The following is a 14,930-nucleotide window of genomic DNA, read 5'->3' as shown; positions in this document are numbered from 1 at the left end:
CCACAAAACTACTTTTGGTTCCGCCAGAAACAACCCCTGTTCAGAGAAACTTGAGTTTTAAGGGGTGGTCTTTTGAATCTGGCGGGCAGCGTACGATGGGCTGCCTACCTAGCAGGCGAGCCGGTACAAGAAAAACAGGCGTAACTCGCTTAAAATGGCTCTGCGACGTGAAATTTCGACGGAGAGTTAGTAAGAGGGTGCTATAGGACCATTTCGAACCACTTTCCGCGATTTTCAAATTTTTTACTTTTGGCAAAATTTACAAAGGCTTGTATTTTTAGCGAAAATCGATGGGTCCCGATTTCGACGGGGGAGTATTCGAATCGACGGTGAACCAGGGGACCACAAGTCCTTGAGACAGGTCTATCTTTGGTTCCGTCAAAAACCACCCCTGTCCACAGAAACTTGCGTTTTCAGAGATGGTCCCTCAGACTGATGGACAGGTTGCCTTCCTAGGCGCAATAGCTAAGAACTCTGCTGTAGTGAGTCGGCACCATGATATATAGACAGAGCAAGTGAAAGGGGAGTCTCCCTACCAATCTAAACCAATTCTAGCAATTTTGGAAATACCTAGTCCACATTTAAAAAAAATTAAATCGGCGTGGATTTTTGACTGGAGGGGAATTGAAATTGACAAGGAAGAGCCAAGGCACCACAAAAACCATCAAAACCGCTCTTTGATGCACACCAAAGGAAGCTTCTCACCTATACTATCAGTTAAAATTATCCCATAGACTTCTTCGATCAGGTCAAGAATATTTCCGGGCCGTGTTCCTGCAATCATATTAAACGGTACTTTTAGAGGCGCTATTGTTTTTAATGCTAGCTTTCATTTACTAGTCAACAATCATCAAATATTAATTAAATATAATTTACTCATGCAACACACTTTTAAATGCCTCCATACTTAAATCTCTAGTTTGGCACTGGACTCAAGCATTAATCGAACGTAACATATATCCCTCTGCACATGCTGTAGGCTGTGCACGCATCTCCCAGATACCTTTCCCACAATTATTAGAATGGTAGTGGAGGGCAGCTTTACATTAGTTGAAAAGAACATTAATTGATTGATTGTTTAGCGGGCTACACAAACATAGACCTAAAACTCTCCATTGACTTCTCGCACCCCAACCAGAATAATACAGAGTAAAATATATTATACATGATAATACACTGACAGTTCACCCTTGCAAATGACCCATTCAACACCTTTTCAACAAAGCTTACAGTTAAACAAGTTTACATAACGGGCATCATTTACTCTGCTCAAAAAACTAACTTACAACATGTGTGGGTAAAATGGAGCCACTTACCCCTACAACAACCGGGACAGAACAATTCAATATTCCGGGAGCCATAAAGTACTATCGCTTACGATTAATATCAATAAACGACGTTCACCACCCTAAAATTCTGATTAGAATCCTATGATAATTTGTTTGGGTAGGTATTATCGGTTTTATCAGTAGCAGAAGACGCCGATTCTCACTGTTTATTTACGTTTCCAAAACGGGGGACTGTGTGGTTTTTTAATTTCTCATACTCTGATACTCTCTAAAAGCAAAGGCGCGGAGGCGCGAAAGTGCAAAAGCGCACTCTTTACTCTTCAAAAAAATTTGGCCTGTTGTTTTGGTTGTCTATTACTGCCCTTTTCCAGTATTGTCATTCTATTCATAGCCTCGGAAATAATAATTTACTTGTTGAGATTTCTTTTGCGCAGTAATATGACATTTGAGCCAGTTGTCTTGTCGCAAGATGCACCTGTAAAATTGTTGGTTAGGGATTTCAGAAACGTTTTGAAAACGAAATTGCAAACTTACCCATGGAAAATACAATGTCCATCTACTAATAAAAATGGGGCTAGTCAGTCTCTGGTGATACAGTTTAATCAGATTTGGCTTCAAGGCTGGGTAAAAACTTGTGAAAACGAAGATAATATACTGATAAGTGATGGTAGTGGTGAAGTAAGAGTGACAAAATGTAAGAGGTCTCCTGGGTATAATTGGATTAAACAAGGTTTGTATGCCTTTAGTTTTGTCAGGTAATGATGTCAAATGTGATGCCTTTCCTATAATATTTTAATTCTAATCAGGTGCTTATTGTGGAGTGCTGGCAACCATGAAATTACCTTCACAGTTACCTCCTGAAGTCGAGGCGCTCAAGTTCATGGACATATCTGACAAGAATAGTGAAGCGGAGCGTATCTGGCCGTTAGAAGTTCAAGAGTTAATGAATGTTTTAGCGAATAGAATTTCTTTTGATTTGTAAGGTATGAGGAGTTTGGCATGTGTTAAATTGTAAATAAATTATATAATTGAAACTACATATACAACTTTTAAATAAAAATAGAAGTAAAATGTTTTTAAAAATATATTTGATTTGCTCACATTAGCAAATAGACACTTGATTGGCACATATTCGGTATTTTGGTCAAACTCAGACAAAGAATTAAGGCCCCAATGGCCACATGTCAGACCTGTCACCAATTGCTGTAAGTACAAAAAATACAGTGTAATTGTAGCTACTATGTCACTCATTGCCAAATTAAGTTATGCCATAATCTGTAGAGGCTAATTGTTTGTGCAAACACAATTCTATAGGTACAATTGTGCAAAGTGTTATAACAGCTGGATAAACTTTGAATGACTTTGAAAAAAATTATCAACAAAAAGAGTTATCTACATTAAGCAGGTTGAGACATGACAAAACCTAAGAGGTTACACAATTAATTACAAAGCAAATTTAAAATGGGTAATTATGTATCATGTTTCGGTTGATTACTTATTTATTACATAATTGTTACCAGGGCATTTTAGTCCTACCAATATGAATTTCACAATATGTATAAAACAAACATGAAGCATGGTCTAGAGCCATATTTCTCTGAAAATCCAACTGAGACAAATTACAGGAGCTACTACGGTACGTTGAAATTGTTAACAGTGCCATCTTGTTTTCGTCCTGCGAAATCAGTACATGCAAGGAATTCTTAACAAAACAGTAAATTACTATTTTGATGAAATCTCCATTAAACAAGCACTAAAACTATTTACATTAAAAATTAGATAAATTATTCTTAAGAAGATACTATCACAACATGTATGAAATGGAGAAAATTGAATAAACATGAAATATGAATTTATGAATGGTTATCAATGACAACACTGATTACCATGACCATGACAGCAAAATACATCCAAATTCACCATGACTAATAGCAATTTTATGAAATGCACACTGAGCTGAAAAATCAATTGAGAGCAAAATATCTTACAGAAAGAAAAGGAGAGGGTTGGGTAGAGCAGAAAACTCTCATTCAAACTCAAAAACAAAACTACCGGTAGGTGTTTCTAGGCAAGCAAGCTTCCCAGTCAGTCAAAAATTTCAACTCTCAAAAAATCTTAGTTGTGAATAATTGAAGTATAGCAGTATAGCACTTTAAGGCATTTTTTATGAAGTGATGAAATGTTTGAATGAATGAATATCTTAAGGTATCTACAAAAAGACAAACTTTTGAAGGTGAGCAACCTATCATAGTTTCTGACCACATAAACAACAAACAGAAAACTTCAAATCTTTGTACTATTAAATCTATTATTTCATTGGCACAATAAAAACCCAAGTAAAGCAGTAGGAAAGCGAATTATTGATGCACTTTATCATAGAATGCATTTGGTTCAACACATTCAGTCCATTGCTGTAGAGGTGTAATTTCTAATTACATTGAAAATTGAATTAAATTAACCAAATATCGAGTCCACTTAAAACAAAGAACATAACAGACATAAAATTATAATGTGATAAATCAGACAAACTTAACATTGATTCAATGGAAAAGATTGTTATTATTGCTGGCAACACAGATAGAAAGACTGGATGGAATTGATACAAGCTAATATGCTTCACTTATTTCTTCAACCAGAGCAAATACGTATAATTCTTAGATTATGATACTTGAGCAAAGTTATTTTAGGGCAAGGGAATGAACTAGTGTTTTTCCTTACTGCAGCACACATTTCACACCAAAGAAGAAAAGGCTATACCCATAGTTAGCGGTTACATTTCAATATAGTTTGTAAAGATTAACGGTCAGTCAAGGACATAAAAGTATCTGCAACAGAGGATTAAAACCTTGTCACAGTACCCACAAACACAAGAAAAATAAATAGTTTTGACAAACATTAACTAAAATGATGGAGTGCAAAGAGCAAAATATTTGAGCAGACCACATTTCGGGTCATGAGAAGGACGGCTAAGAATAACCTTAGAGACTTCTGTATAAAATGTGTATGTGCAAAGAATAATTTAGAGTGCAGACATTACCCCGACAATATCGCATATTGAGTTATGATTATCTCACTGACCACAATTAAAGTGTGATCTCTTTAGAAAAATGTAAGGGTACAAATAACTTCAACTGCACAAATTATTTGTCAATAAGACAAGTCAGCAATTTCTGCCACAAAGCTGTAAAGTGCTAGTCTCTGAAAGATGATCTGAACTGACACTTTCATTTGCAATATCTTTCAAGTACATAAATAAGGCACAGTCATCACACAAATTTCATAAGAATCTAATCACTCGACATATTTGAGATTTCCAGCAAACTATGGAATCAACAGTAATAATTCCATTTGCTTACTCGGTACACATTTTAAAAAGTATTAAGAAACATATTAAAATGTTCAACGCTTACGGTAGTAGCAATCAGTTCAACTTCTCTGAGCAATTTTAAATTTATCTACTGCAATATCCATTAAAAATACTGTAGTATTGTCAAAAAGCATCCATGTAGGAATATGCACCCACATACATTGTATAATGTATGTAAAAATAAAAGTTCATAATGTGTAAAACATCGTTGACAAGACATTAACATTGTTTGTTCTTGAACCAATCCAAAACCCCCACTTCATCATAAATGCACTGCCCAGCTCCTAAACAGCATGAAGTATTAGAAAACAATGTGATGTTGAAGTGGATGAAGAGGGACTTATTTCTTCAAATAAATAAAATTCCCTGAAAATGATGCACACAATACAGCATAATTTTAGAGGGATGGACGTAGACATTACGAAATAGTACATCCTGACTCTGCTTCTGGCTTTGCTTCTAGTGGCATTGGATTTTCCTCTTCTACTTTGCCAACATCAATACCTTCTTGAACTGTGTCAATGCCACTTTCCTGAGAAGTAACAGTACTAGGTAAAGGACCTGCTGTCATTACAGTTGAAGAACTGCTGGCTGTGTCGGATCTTGGGCGACTACTACTAGGGGTCACAATAGTACGATCAGCTTTCATTGGTAATGACTCTGTTGTAATGTATTCCTAGAGAAAGAGAGACAACTTAAAATTTCTTTCACAAGTACTTAAGATGAAAGAAAGAAAATAATTAAGCAATCAAAACTTACTTGATTGTTCCCATTCTCAATGCAAAAGGCTGCATTGGTGGTAGGGTTTTGAACACCCTGAGGGGTAACCTGCTGTTGATGTAGTTGTTGATGTAGCTGATATTGCTGCATCTGGTGCTGCTGCTTATTCGTCATCAATTTAGTAAGTACACCAACTTGTCCTTGAATTGCCATCATAAATGGTTTGTATCCAATGCTGGAAACAAAATTGATGAAAGATGAGCTCATTTGGATGATTCAAATTTAAAGACAAACTGTGCAAAGAGAAATTATTTAAGTTCCTTTACCATTCTGTGTTGCTCCAGCTCGTTAATGTAGTAATTGTGTCACGCAAACGCAGCACACAAGAATATGACTGAGAAGGTGCTCGAGCTGCAGCTGTGGTGCGCACTACAGCTAGGGCATCATGCAGTAGGATTGCTAAGATTAAAGCCCATTCCAGACAACCTGCTTCTGTCATTAACTGGAGAAGATATCTAGAAATTGATAAATATAGATAAGGATTCAGAATCCTGGTCAAATAGTACAAATAAAATTATGCACTCAAAGAAGACGGATTTAAGGAAAAATACATACCGTAACTGTACTTCAACTTTTTGGGACCCCCTGATTGAACCCTCCATAGTTAACTGCTCTAACGTGCTTGTCATATCTGCAGCAGCTTGGCTCCATGTTCCACTTACATCATCAGGTGAGTACTGACCTCTATCTCTTTCTTTTTCATCCCCCCAGTAAGAGCTTTCTTCGCTGACTATACTTCTATCATCTGAAAAAGCAAAACCAATAGGCATAATCAGATCTACATACCTTGTTACATAAATGTCCAACCTGTTAAATAGCCACTTTACCTGCAACTGTGTGAGGTACCAGCCTTGCTTCTTCTACACAGTTTGGACTACTCAGGTAATCTGTATAATTGTGAGGCAGAAGTCGATTGGGAACACCAGACTGACTCATATAACCACTGTCTCCTATTCTGCTTCCACTCCCAATATTTCCAGTCAAACCTGGAGGTACACTTGTGACATCTATACTCAGCGTCTGTAAATGCTCTTCAGTGAGAATGCCTAAATTAGATAAGAAATACAAGAGAGTTATATTCTGATGATGGTGATCTAGAAACACACAACAAAAAGTTCACATTTTCATCTAACTTGATTTTTTGGGGTCGAGGCCTAGGGCGAGAGGAGACATCACTGCTGGATGAGGCCAATGAAAATCAGCATGAAGCTGCTGCAGCGCAGCGACAGGCTCATCCACGCGGGCAGCTCTTTCCCTTTCTCGGGCCAGCCAGGCTACGAGATGAAAGTCTAGACGAGCCGCAAACCGTCCCAAGTCAGCCAAACGACGCGTAGACAACAATCGCCGTGCGTGTCGTTGAAGAATAACATCCATAAAAAATTCCTCTGCTGAACCAGATAAGTCCCTGTAAAAATAAAAACATGTCACAAATGGGATATAATGGATGCCACAAAAACGGTGTCTTAGGTGATAAATTGGATGTCAAAAACAGGTACCTTGAATCTCCTCTTCCTGTTGGAACAGATTTCTTTCGTCGTAAGGGCACAGCAACACCAGGAGTAGGAGAAGGGCTTCCGATTCCTGTATTGCCTTTTAGAATACTATCTCGTCGGAGTGGTAAAAGATTACTACTACCGGATGGATAGTCCTTTCCTCCAGCATCTAATTTTGGAGTGAGTGTTGTGCTAAAGCTGCGTCCACGTGAAACTTGCATGGTACCAAGAACTAAAGTCAAATCTTCTTGACTAGGACTCAAAGGAGGAGACTGTGGACTTAGCCCATATCGTAGAGAGTGAGACGGCATAACAAAGGATGCACGTGGAGACTCAACATCATTGGGATCTATAGATAGATATATAGAAGATAGATACAAAATACATTAACACAGAGACAGCAGAAAGTACCTAGTTGATAACAGAACAATTCAGTAAAGAAAAACTTACCTATAGCTCGTAAGAATCGTACCAAGTCTTTGGAAAGCTCCCAGTGACAATTTTCTAGCGCTGCATCCAAGAGAAGAGTGGCATATTGACGGCTCACAGTAGATGGCTCCAAGTTCTAGGCAGTGTAGGAATAAATATAAGGATTTTACATCGGATCAAAACTCAAACCATGTAAAAATAAAAAAAAAAAAAGATTTGGTTTAGTGGAAAATACCTGAAGAATAATAAGATAGGATGCCGCAGTATCCAGCTGCCATCTTGCCAAACATTCCTGAAAAAGATCCTTGGGTTTACCAGCCGCTGAAAAAAGATATGGCCATAGGGCAATTTCTGTTTTTCTTGCACAGTGAGCAACAGTTTCTAGATAAACAGGGAATTCTTGAATAAATTCCACAACACTAGGCAACAGAGCATCAGGAATTGGTTGCTTGCTAGTAGCTTCCTCTTCCAAAACCTACAACAGAAACACAAGTGTAAGATGAATTCCCAGATCAGGACAAAAGAACGACCATAGGAAAAAAATTAAGATATTCACCTCATGCAAAAGTAATTCTAAAGAGTGAGGAAAATATGGCAAAGCAGTACAGCTCCGAGCTATTTCCCAAGCATGATAACCAAGGTTGCGTCGAATTAGTTGACGTAAGATTTGATGAAGATAAACTTGGCTCTGTAATTGACACACAGCTAAATAATTAAGTACTGTAGAAAATATTGCATTCCTATTATAAATATTGGCAGTATATTCAGAAAGACCTGATGGCCAGATGATACTTACAGTGCGTTCAAGTACACAAAAAGGTAATGAAAACGGACTTTTGGTATCAGATGTATAAAGAAGTGTGTCATTTTCAGCTCCAAGAAGTATGGCATCTTCAAAAAGAATTGCTAGAACAATAAAAGAATATGAAAGTACTGCAGGTATATATTTCCCACCAATTAGTAATAAACAAAAATTGAAATATTTTTACCTAAGGGATAGATCCGTAGATGAAATGGGAGCATGATGCGCTTGGCCATAAAACTATGCTGGTTGTCTTTGGATCGTGGAAAGAGAGGCAGCCAAACTCGCATACCATGTGCCCCACAGAAAAGCCACAAGGCCTCTGTAAGATGTGGTTTTTCTGGCACACTGCGGTTTGGAACCCAAACATGCTCAACACAGGAAGCCAAAACAGTAGGTGGGGTGCACTGAAACTGAAAAAGAGAAATCAATAATTCATTAATGCACAGTAATTAAGATATAAAAAAATTATGTTTGAAGTTTTGAGATGCTGAAAGGGATATTTGCATGACATGGTTGTTGTTTTATCCCTCTATATGTACAGTATGTGAGAAGAAAATAAACACACAGAGAGAACTAACATTTTACCCAGCACAAACATATGTGTGACAAACAAAAAGTTTGATCAGACAAATTTCTACTTCTTCTGTGCTGACACTCTCACCCCCAAACAAATGTAATTTCAAACTTGAAAATTGATATGATCACAACGCCCACCTTTCATTCAATTTGCAAACAAAGCAATGATATAAAAAATAGGTTCAAGAAAAGACGGAATTTAACATATACAAGAAGACAGATGTGCAATAAAACAAGCATTTTCAAACAAATGTGCACACCTTTCAAATTTTCGCCCCACACTAACAAGATTGATTTCACCATATCTTACCAATAAACCTCGTTTTGGATTCTTAAATCTGAAGCAGCAATCTTGGAAAACACGCAACAAATTTAAATCTTTCTGGAATAAACGACTTCAAAAGTAACCATAGTAATCCCCAATTTCTAGTTTTTATTTTTTTATTTTATTTTTTCTACACTGACTTCGTTTAGGATTTCTTTTCTCCAATTACTGTATTTTTAGAATCACATTAGTAATTCAACATTTTCTTTTGATAACTTATGATGAACCATACTTATTGTGTGTGGTGTACTTGATGGGCCAACCTAATGTGCTAAAATTAGTTTCATATCAAAATCAATGCTCACCAGTTCACTGCTGTGAGGTATTTGAGGATCAACTCTTCCACCATGTTCTCTTTGAACCATTAGCAATCTTCCACTGACATTCATAACAATACTCTCCATTTGTTGAGAATTTTGTTGTGAATGACTTCTTCCAGATTCAGTGCGGAGAGGTGTCAAAGCAAGAGAGACAACACATGCTGGGTGGACACACAAGGCACTTATGTCAATCATCTGAAGAGCGGTAACTTCCACTGAAGGACCTAAAAACACAAGTAAATTGTTATACTAGATTGATGTGTTTATATAAGTTGTGAGAGTAAATAGAAAACTTGAATGCATAAACTAATTTCACTTGCCTGAACTGATATTATCTTTTAGAGCAAGGGCATAGATTGTGACTCTAGCATCTGAGCAGAAAGTTACAAGACGATCTTGAAGAATGTTCAACAGCAAAGCCTGAGCTGGTAACCTTGTAACAGTTGCAAATGAATTGTCAAGTCGAGAATCCCGTGGATAAAGACGAAGTTGATCACAGTCGGAAGCCACACTGTAGGCGGCCAGGACTACATAGGAACCCCACCAAAGTAGTCCCCCAGATACTATAATATCTCTTTCTTGACTTTCACTTCCAAAAAGTTTCCATTTGCGGTTGGCTACAGAGTATAGAGCTAAGCCGGCTCTTCCAGCAACTGCAAGATGCTCTCCAGAGAGATCCATGGCTGTATACTAAAGAAAAATACGCTACAGTTCTTGAACACAATCTTAAAAGAAAAGAAATCCTAAAGGAAGTATAGAACTTGACTTACCCGTATGGGCCAATTGGCAGCAGAATATGTTGAGGGTAAAGGTACAACAACCCACTGCTTACTCCCCATTAATTGACTGTTGGTACCAACACCACTGGTCGTACTTTTGGTGGGTTCTGCAAAAGCTAGCCCAGGACCCGGCACAAATAATGCTCCATGGCCTTTAGTCTCATCAGCAGATTTTTTAGGGCTGGATAAACCAGTACCACCTAAATTAATAAACAACTTATCTTCTCCTTGTAGATAAAGGTGAGTCAAATGACCCTGTATGGTATGAGAGAAAATGAATGAAATAGATACATGACGAAAATCCCACTATACTTTAGTGTAATCGATTTTCCCACTTACCATACAAGGATTGACAGTAAGAGCACTTTTCACAAAATCAAGTAATACCACAGCATCTGTGGGTTGGTCTAATCCATCATCTTCTCCGAGATCTCGATCAGGTAGCCTACGTACCATCCACAGTTGATACCCTTCTGCACTCCATTCCTAATAAATTTTGACAACCATTTAGAATTTATAGTTACCATTTGTTAATAACAATTGCAACTGCAGGAATACAAACCATGCTCTGTATGTTTAAAAGACTAGCACTTGCAGATTCACTGTTTAAGCCGTAATCCCATCCAAGCGAACATAACAGAAGGGCTCCAAAAGTGCTCCACAGTGAAAGACCACCATTAGCCCATGCTAGGGCAACACAACGCCCATCTGGAGTCCACCGTATGCAGCGTACTCTCCCTGGACAACCAGGATAGTCTTTGGGAGAGAGGACTATTTGATGAGTAACCTCTAGACCACCAGTTGTTTCATCCACACAGTACACTGTTGCCTGAGAACTGTAAAATAAAAACTCATATTTAATTGGTGACATGAAAAATAATGTCATAATGTCATAACACGCAACTTACTTCTTCCTTCCAAAGGCAATAAGTCTGTACTTATGGTTAACAGCAGCACAGGTAGCATCATCAACGTTTTGAGCCCAAATACCCTGAACTTGCTGTAAAGATAAATAATTACAAGTAATTAAATAGAATGCAGCACGTTTGTAATACAAATGATAATGAAATGATTGTTATTTATTTTGAAATGGGAAGACTAGTTCAGCTTTAGCTGCCAGAATGTTATTTATTTTAATTAATTTTTTATTATTTATTTTAAAATCACAAAACCTCAAAAACATAAAACGAAACTAATTTAAAAGTTCACTTCACAAAATTGAGTCAGTTACATTCACACTTCTGTTTTCCAAGATTTTGTATTCTTATTTCCATTTTTTTTTTTAAATCAGAATGATTGATAATAAGGAAGTCTTTGTCATCACAGATGGAATAAGATTTAAAGAATTATATGGCTTACATAGAAAAGACCATGAAATGACATACCTCACTGGACTAGAAGCAAGCACATTTCTCCCATAGGGAAACAAAAAAGGCAGACAATAGCAAGCGATGAACATATAACAAATAACTGCCTAATGCACTATCTTACCATCCATTTTTCAAAACTGCTTGAATTACAGTCCTCTTCTTTTGGGGTCACCTGTGTTAAGAAAGATACAGCAACTAAAGCAAAGTTCTACATCAAATAGATGCAAGCTTATGTGAAAGCAGAACTGAGGTAAAAGGTTTGTTAAATACTCTGCAAAGGAACCATACTTAAAAAAGATATAGCAACCCAAAGATTGTGTAGTGCAACACACTAGATGTAGTAAGCATCAGATGGAATATCAAGATAAGCACAGGTTTCCTACAGTGCAGATTAGAGGGAAAAATCACACCACATATGTGCACAGCACACTGACAGCTAACAATAGGTGCCAACAAAAACTTAAATCATTTCAAACATATAGTTAAACAGCTCACTTACATTGGGGTCAAATTTCAAGGTAGAGGCAGTAAGAAAAGCAGCCCGTCCATCATTTAGGACTACAGCAAAACCACCAACAAGGGGTGAATAATCAATACTAATAACATATGTATTGGATTCAACAATTGGAATAGCTGTAACAATTTTTGAAAAGAAATAAATAGAATTAGTGTTCCTCTCCTTAAAATTCCAGGAGATCTTTTCCATCACGCTTACCTTTGGAGACTTGTTGATCAATTGAAAAAGGAATTCTTCGTAGATCCAAATTATAGTCTCTATTTTGATGTCCATCCCAACGATAACGTAAAATATGGCCCTGAGTTGTTGCTATCATTAATTCATCTCTGATACATGCTAAACATGTTAGGGAACCATCAAAAACACTAATTTCTTGTTCCTTTAAAGAAGAACAGATGTTTTCAACAACCATTTAATTATCACTAAGAAACTAAATCAAACAGTAAAATGAATCAAGAGGACGTTACCAGTGTAAGAAGTAATGGTGGTATTGATTCTTGCAAGAAAAGTTCTGCACTATCCCTTCTCATACTAGGTGTAGGTGAGTCAACCTGCTCATAGAGACCTTTCTGATCAGGTCGTACCCCAAGGCGATACATAAGCATATACCCTGCTGATGTCTAAAAGGGCAATAAAATACAATCTATTTTACGATTTACAACAATAAAAATAACACATAATTGACAAGAATCTAAGTACAACTTACAATAACGACAAGCATGCTGGAATCTGGTCTCCATTCTACAGACTCGTTGCTCCCAACTGCCTGTACAGACTCTCGTGGACGTCGATGTGACACAATTGGGAGACATGGCTGAAAAGATTTAACAAAATAAACATTGGACTACATTGGAGGTATGGCTGGAAATATTTAACATAATAAACACTGGACTATTTTGTTATGTCAAAATCTGATTTACACAATAATGTATGAGATTAGACTGACTTCAACGGTCATGCACAAAACAAAATCCTTGGCTAGGTAAATTATTTATTTTTGACTCTCCTGAAACTTAGATTAGTTGTTTCTTTCTGCTCCCATGATAAAAATCTTAGATTAGGATCGGCCCATATTCAACCAACACCATAACCTATCGCCTGTCAAAATAAAACTGAATGACACTCGTCACCCTCCCCCCTGGTACACAAAATGCACCAAACAATGTTGAATTTGAAGTCTTCCCGAACTACAGTCAAATAATGTACTTATACAGTTACCTTACAAAACCAAATTGACAGAGTATCGTCTGTCAAAATAGCGAAGAGAATTTTGTCTCTATTACAAATAACTTGACGGATGGAACATTGCCCATGTTGAGGGAAACTCAAGACCCTCGGCCACCCAATCGGAAAGTACATGATTTACCACGGCGAATTAAATCACATTATTCACGCAATCAAAAAAGTGGAGTGAAACTAGCATGATTTCTGACAACAACACGACTTGGTGATCGTGGCCATGCTACACTGTTTATAATCGTGTGCATGTTCACAACTTTGGAATAAAATTCAGGGATTGGCCAAATCCTTCAAAGATTTAGCAGAAGCCCTGCTTTTCACCAATCAGCAACAAGCTTTCGAATAGGCTAGGAGCTCTAGGAGAAAACGGCAGTGGTCCCAGCCTGGCCAACCTAAAGCAAAGCAGTCAGTCAGTCAGCTGTCTGCTAGCTCAGCAGAGCCATCATTGCAAACAGAAAACAGGTGATTCTATCTGAAAATGGCTGCAATGAGTGAAATGAGGCTTGCCTCCAAAGTTCTGGAATTTTGCCGCATGAATCCACGATTCCAGGTGTGTATTTGAATATCTGAAAGCGAATGCCATCGTCAGTGGTGGTGTTAAAGGCTCTAGTTAGAGTTTAAGTGATTTTATCATTGAACCTAACCTCTCATACTCAATGCCAAAGTTTGTAGGTTTTAAATATAACAAATTTTAAATGCACCAGATTTGCTTTCTTGTTTAAAATAGAACGATCTATTCCAGAAATTTTGTGGACATTGGTTGTCATTGGTATTACCATTAAATATTTTCTACAATTTAGGCTTTTCCTTGTCAATGCAGAATATTGCTCAAACTTAAATAAATTCTGTTCTGAAACAATCTCAATTTTTCCTCAGGCGCACGGAAGCAGACTTTATGCTACTGGGAAGGGATCATCAAAGAATTCATCAGCGGGTGCTGCAGGCTCTTCCACTCCTTCACCCAATGTAACTGGCCTTAGTAAGAACGTATTGGATGTACCAAACACAGGTTCGTTTCATTTACTTGTTTACCAATTTGCATAAAACATTGGGAGGTGCTGATTTATCATAATATTAATTGTTGCACATTTCCTGTTATTACAGAGGTTGGGCCTGGCGCTTCCAAAAACACTGCATACAAGAATCCAGAATATTTCTGTTACAATCAAACCTCTTACTTTGAAGCAGAGGTTGAAATGCTTAAGTACAGGTGCCCTCAGCCATCTGCTTTGACTCCAAAGTCGTAGATTAAATTAATTATTACTATAATTGAACTGATTGTCATAGCTTTCCCTTCAATATGTATGTATCTGTAAATACAAAGTCTGGAGCGTAGTCCAACTGTGTTTCAATTTTAATAACCTTCTAAACACTTAGAAACGTTACCTGATTGCTTTAGTGCGGTTCCACGAATTCCACCGCTTGTCCGCCCTAGCTACACACACACATACTAACACACACACGTCAAGACCATGGGGAAAGACCTCTTCTATAGAACGCTGCAAAATCACCTTTCGAGACCAACCGACCGCCTGGCGCGGTCTATCTTGGACGTCTCGGAAGGTGATTTTGAAAGTTCTGCTCTCGGGGACGTAGGCTGGGCTAGGTCAAGAAACGACCCCGGCAGCAGTAATGCAGTCC

At 37.5% G+C, this 14,930-nt stretch overlaps 3 protein-coding genes across 4 annotated transcripts; 2 read left to right on the top strand and 1 right to left on the bottom strand.

The window, feature by feature from the left end:
• The first annotated feature begins 1,576 nt into the window (after positions 1-1,576).
• LOC113214071 (uncharacterized) lies at positions 1,577-2,374 on the top strand. The gene is made up of 2 exons (XM_052267774.1): positions 1,577-2,019; positions 2,096-2,374. Exons 1-2 carry the CDS (start codon positions 1,728-1,730, stop codon positions 2,269-2,271), a joined length of 468 nt encoding a protein of 155 aa, XP_052123734.1. The 5' UTR covers positions 1,577-1,727; the 3' UTR covers positions 2,272-2,374.
• LOC113214070 (guanine nucleotide exchange factor subunit Rich) lies at positions 2,361-13,558 on the bottom strand. 2 transcript variants are annotated; one of them, XM_026433332.2, is made up of 24 exons: positions 13,269-13,558; positions 12,757-12,864; positions 12,518-12,670; positions 12,249-12,429; positions 12,033-12,166; positions 11,655-11,705; positions 11,072-11,163; positions 10,726-10,999; positions 10,503-10,649; positions 10,155-10,418; positions 9,705-10,074; positions 9,370-9,608; positions 8,348-8,573; positions 8,155-8,264; positions 7,915-8,046; positions 7,594-7,833; positions 7,380-7,494; positions 6,933-7,278; positions 6,570-6,841; positions 6,264-6,482; positions 5,992-6,181; positions 5,703-5,891; positions 5,416-5,611; positions 2,361-5,332 (listed from the first exon to the last, which is right to left on the bottom strand). In XM_026433332.2, the coding sequence occupies exons 1-24, from the start codon at positions 13,407-13,409 to the stop codon at positions 5,075-5,077; spliced, it is 4,647 nt and encodes a 1,548-aa protein (XP_026289117.1). In that variant the 5' UTR covers positions 13,410-13,558; the 3' UTR covers positions 2,361-5,074. The 2 variants fall into 2 exon arrangements, with proteins under 2 accessions (XP_026289117.1, XP_026289118.1); XM_026433333.2 differs by lacking the exon at positions 11,655-11,705.
• Positions 13,559-13,672: 114 nt separating this feature from the next.
• LOC113214072 (uncharacterized) lies at positions 13,673-14,624 on the top strand. The gene is made up of 3 exons (XM_026433336.2): positions 13,673-13,839; positions 14,166-14,298; positions 14,394-14,624. The coding sequence occupies exons 1-3, from the start codon at positions 13,768-13,770 to the stop codon at positions 14,534-14,536; spliced, it is 348 nt and encodes a 115-aa protein (XP_026289121.1). The 5' UTR covers positions 13,673-13,767; the 3' UTR covers positions 14,537-14,624.
• The last annotated feature ends 306 nt before the right edge of the window (positions 14,625-14,930 follow it).

This window comes from Frankliniella occidentalis, unplaced genomic scaffold (genome assembly GCF_000697945.3).
Source record: "Frankliniella occidentalis isolate FOCC.00 unplaced genomic scaffold, Focc_3.1 Scaffold58, whole genome shotgun sequence".
Taxonomy (NCBI): domain Eukaryota; kingdom Metazoa; phylum Arthropoda; class Insecta; order Thysanoptera; family Thripidae; genus Frankliniella; species Frankliniella occidentalis.
The sequence above is the reverse complement of the archived record's forward strand: the minus strand, read 5'-3'. Positions and strand labels throughout refer to the sequence as shown.

Bases quoted from the DNA above. Each gene is read 5' to 3' on its own strand.
- LOC113214070 (XM_026433332.2), bottom strand. From the start codon at position 13,409: ATGTACTTTCCGATTGGGTGGCCGAGGGTCTTGAGTTTCCCTCAACAT. The intron at 11,000-11,071 runs GTAAGTTGCGTG...TTTATTTTACAG, and splicing joins ATTGCCTTTGGAAGGAAGAA to TTCTCAGGCAACAGTGTACT. The intron at 6,842-6,932 runs GTACCTGTTTTT...TTATTTTTACAG, and splicing joins ACAGGAAGAGGAGATTCAAG to GGACTTATCTGGTTCAGCAG.
- LOC113214071 (XM_052267774.1), top strand. From the start codon at position 1,728: ATGACATTTGAGCCAGTTGTCTTGTCGCAAGATGCACCTGTAAAATTG. The intron at 2,020-2,095 runs GTTTGTATGCCT...AATTCTAATCAG, and splicing joins GTATAATTGGATTAAACAAG to GTGCTTATTGTGGAGTGCTG.
- LOC113214072 (XM_026433336.2), top strand. From the start codon at position 13,768: ATGGCTGCAATGAGTGAAATGAGGCTTGCCTCCAAAGTTCTGGAATTT. The intron at 13,840-14,165 runs GTGTGTATTTGA...ATTTTTCCTCAG, and splicing joins GCATGAATCCACGATTCCAG to GCGCACGGAAGCAGACTTTA. The intron at 14,299-14,393 runs GTTCGTTTCATT...CTGTTATTACAG, and splicing joins ATTGGATGTACCAAACACAG to AGGTTGGGCCTGGCGCTTCC.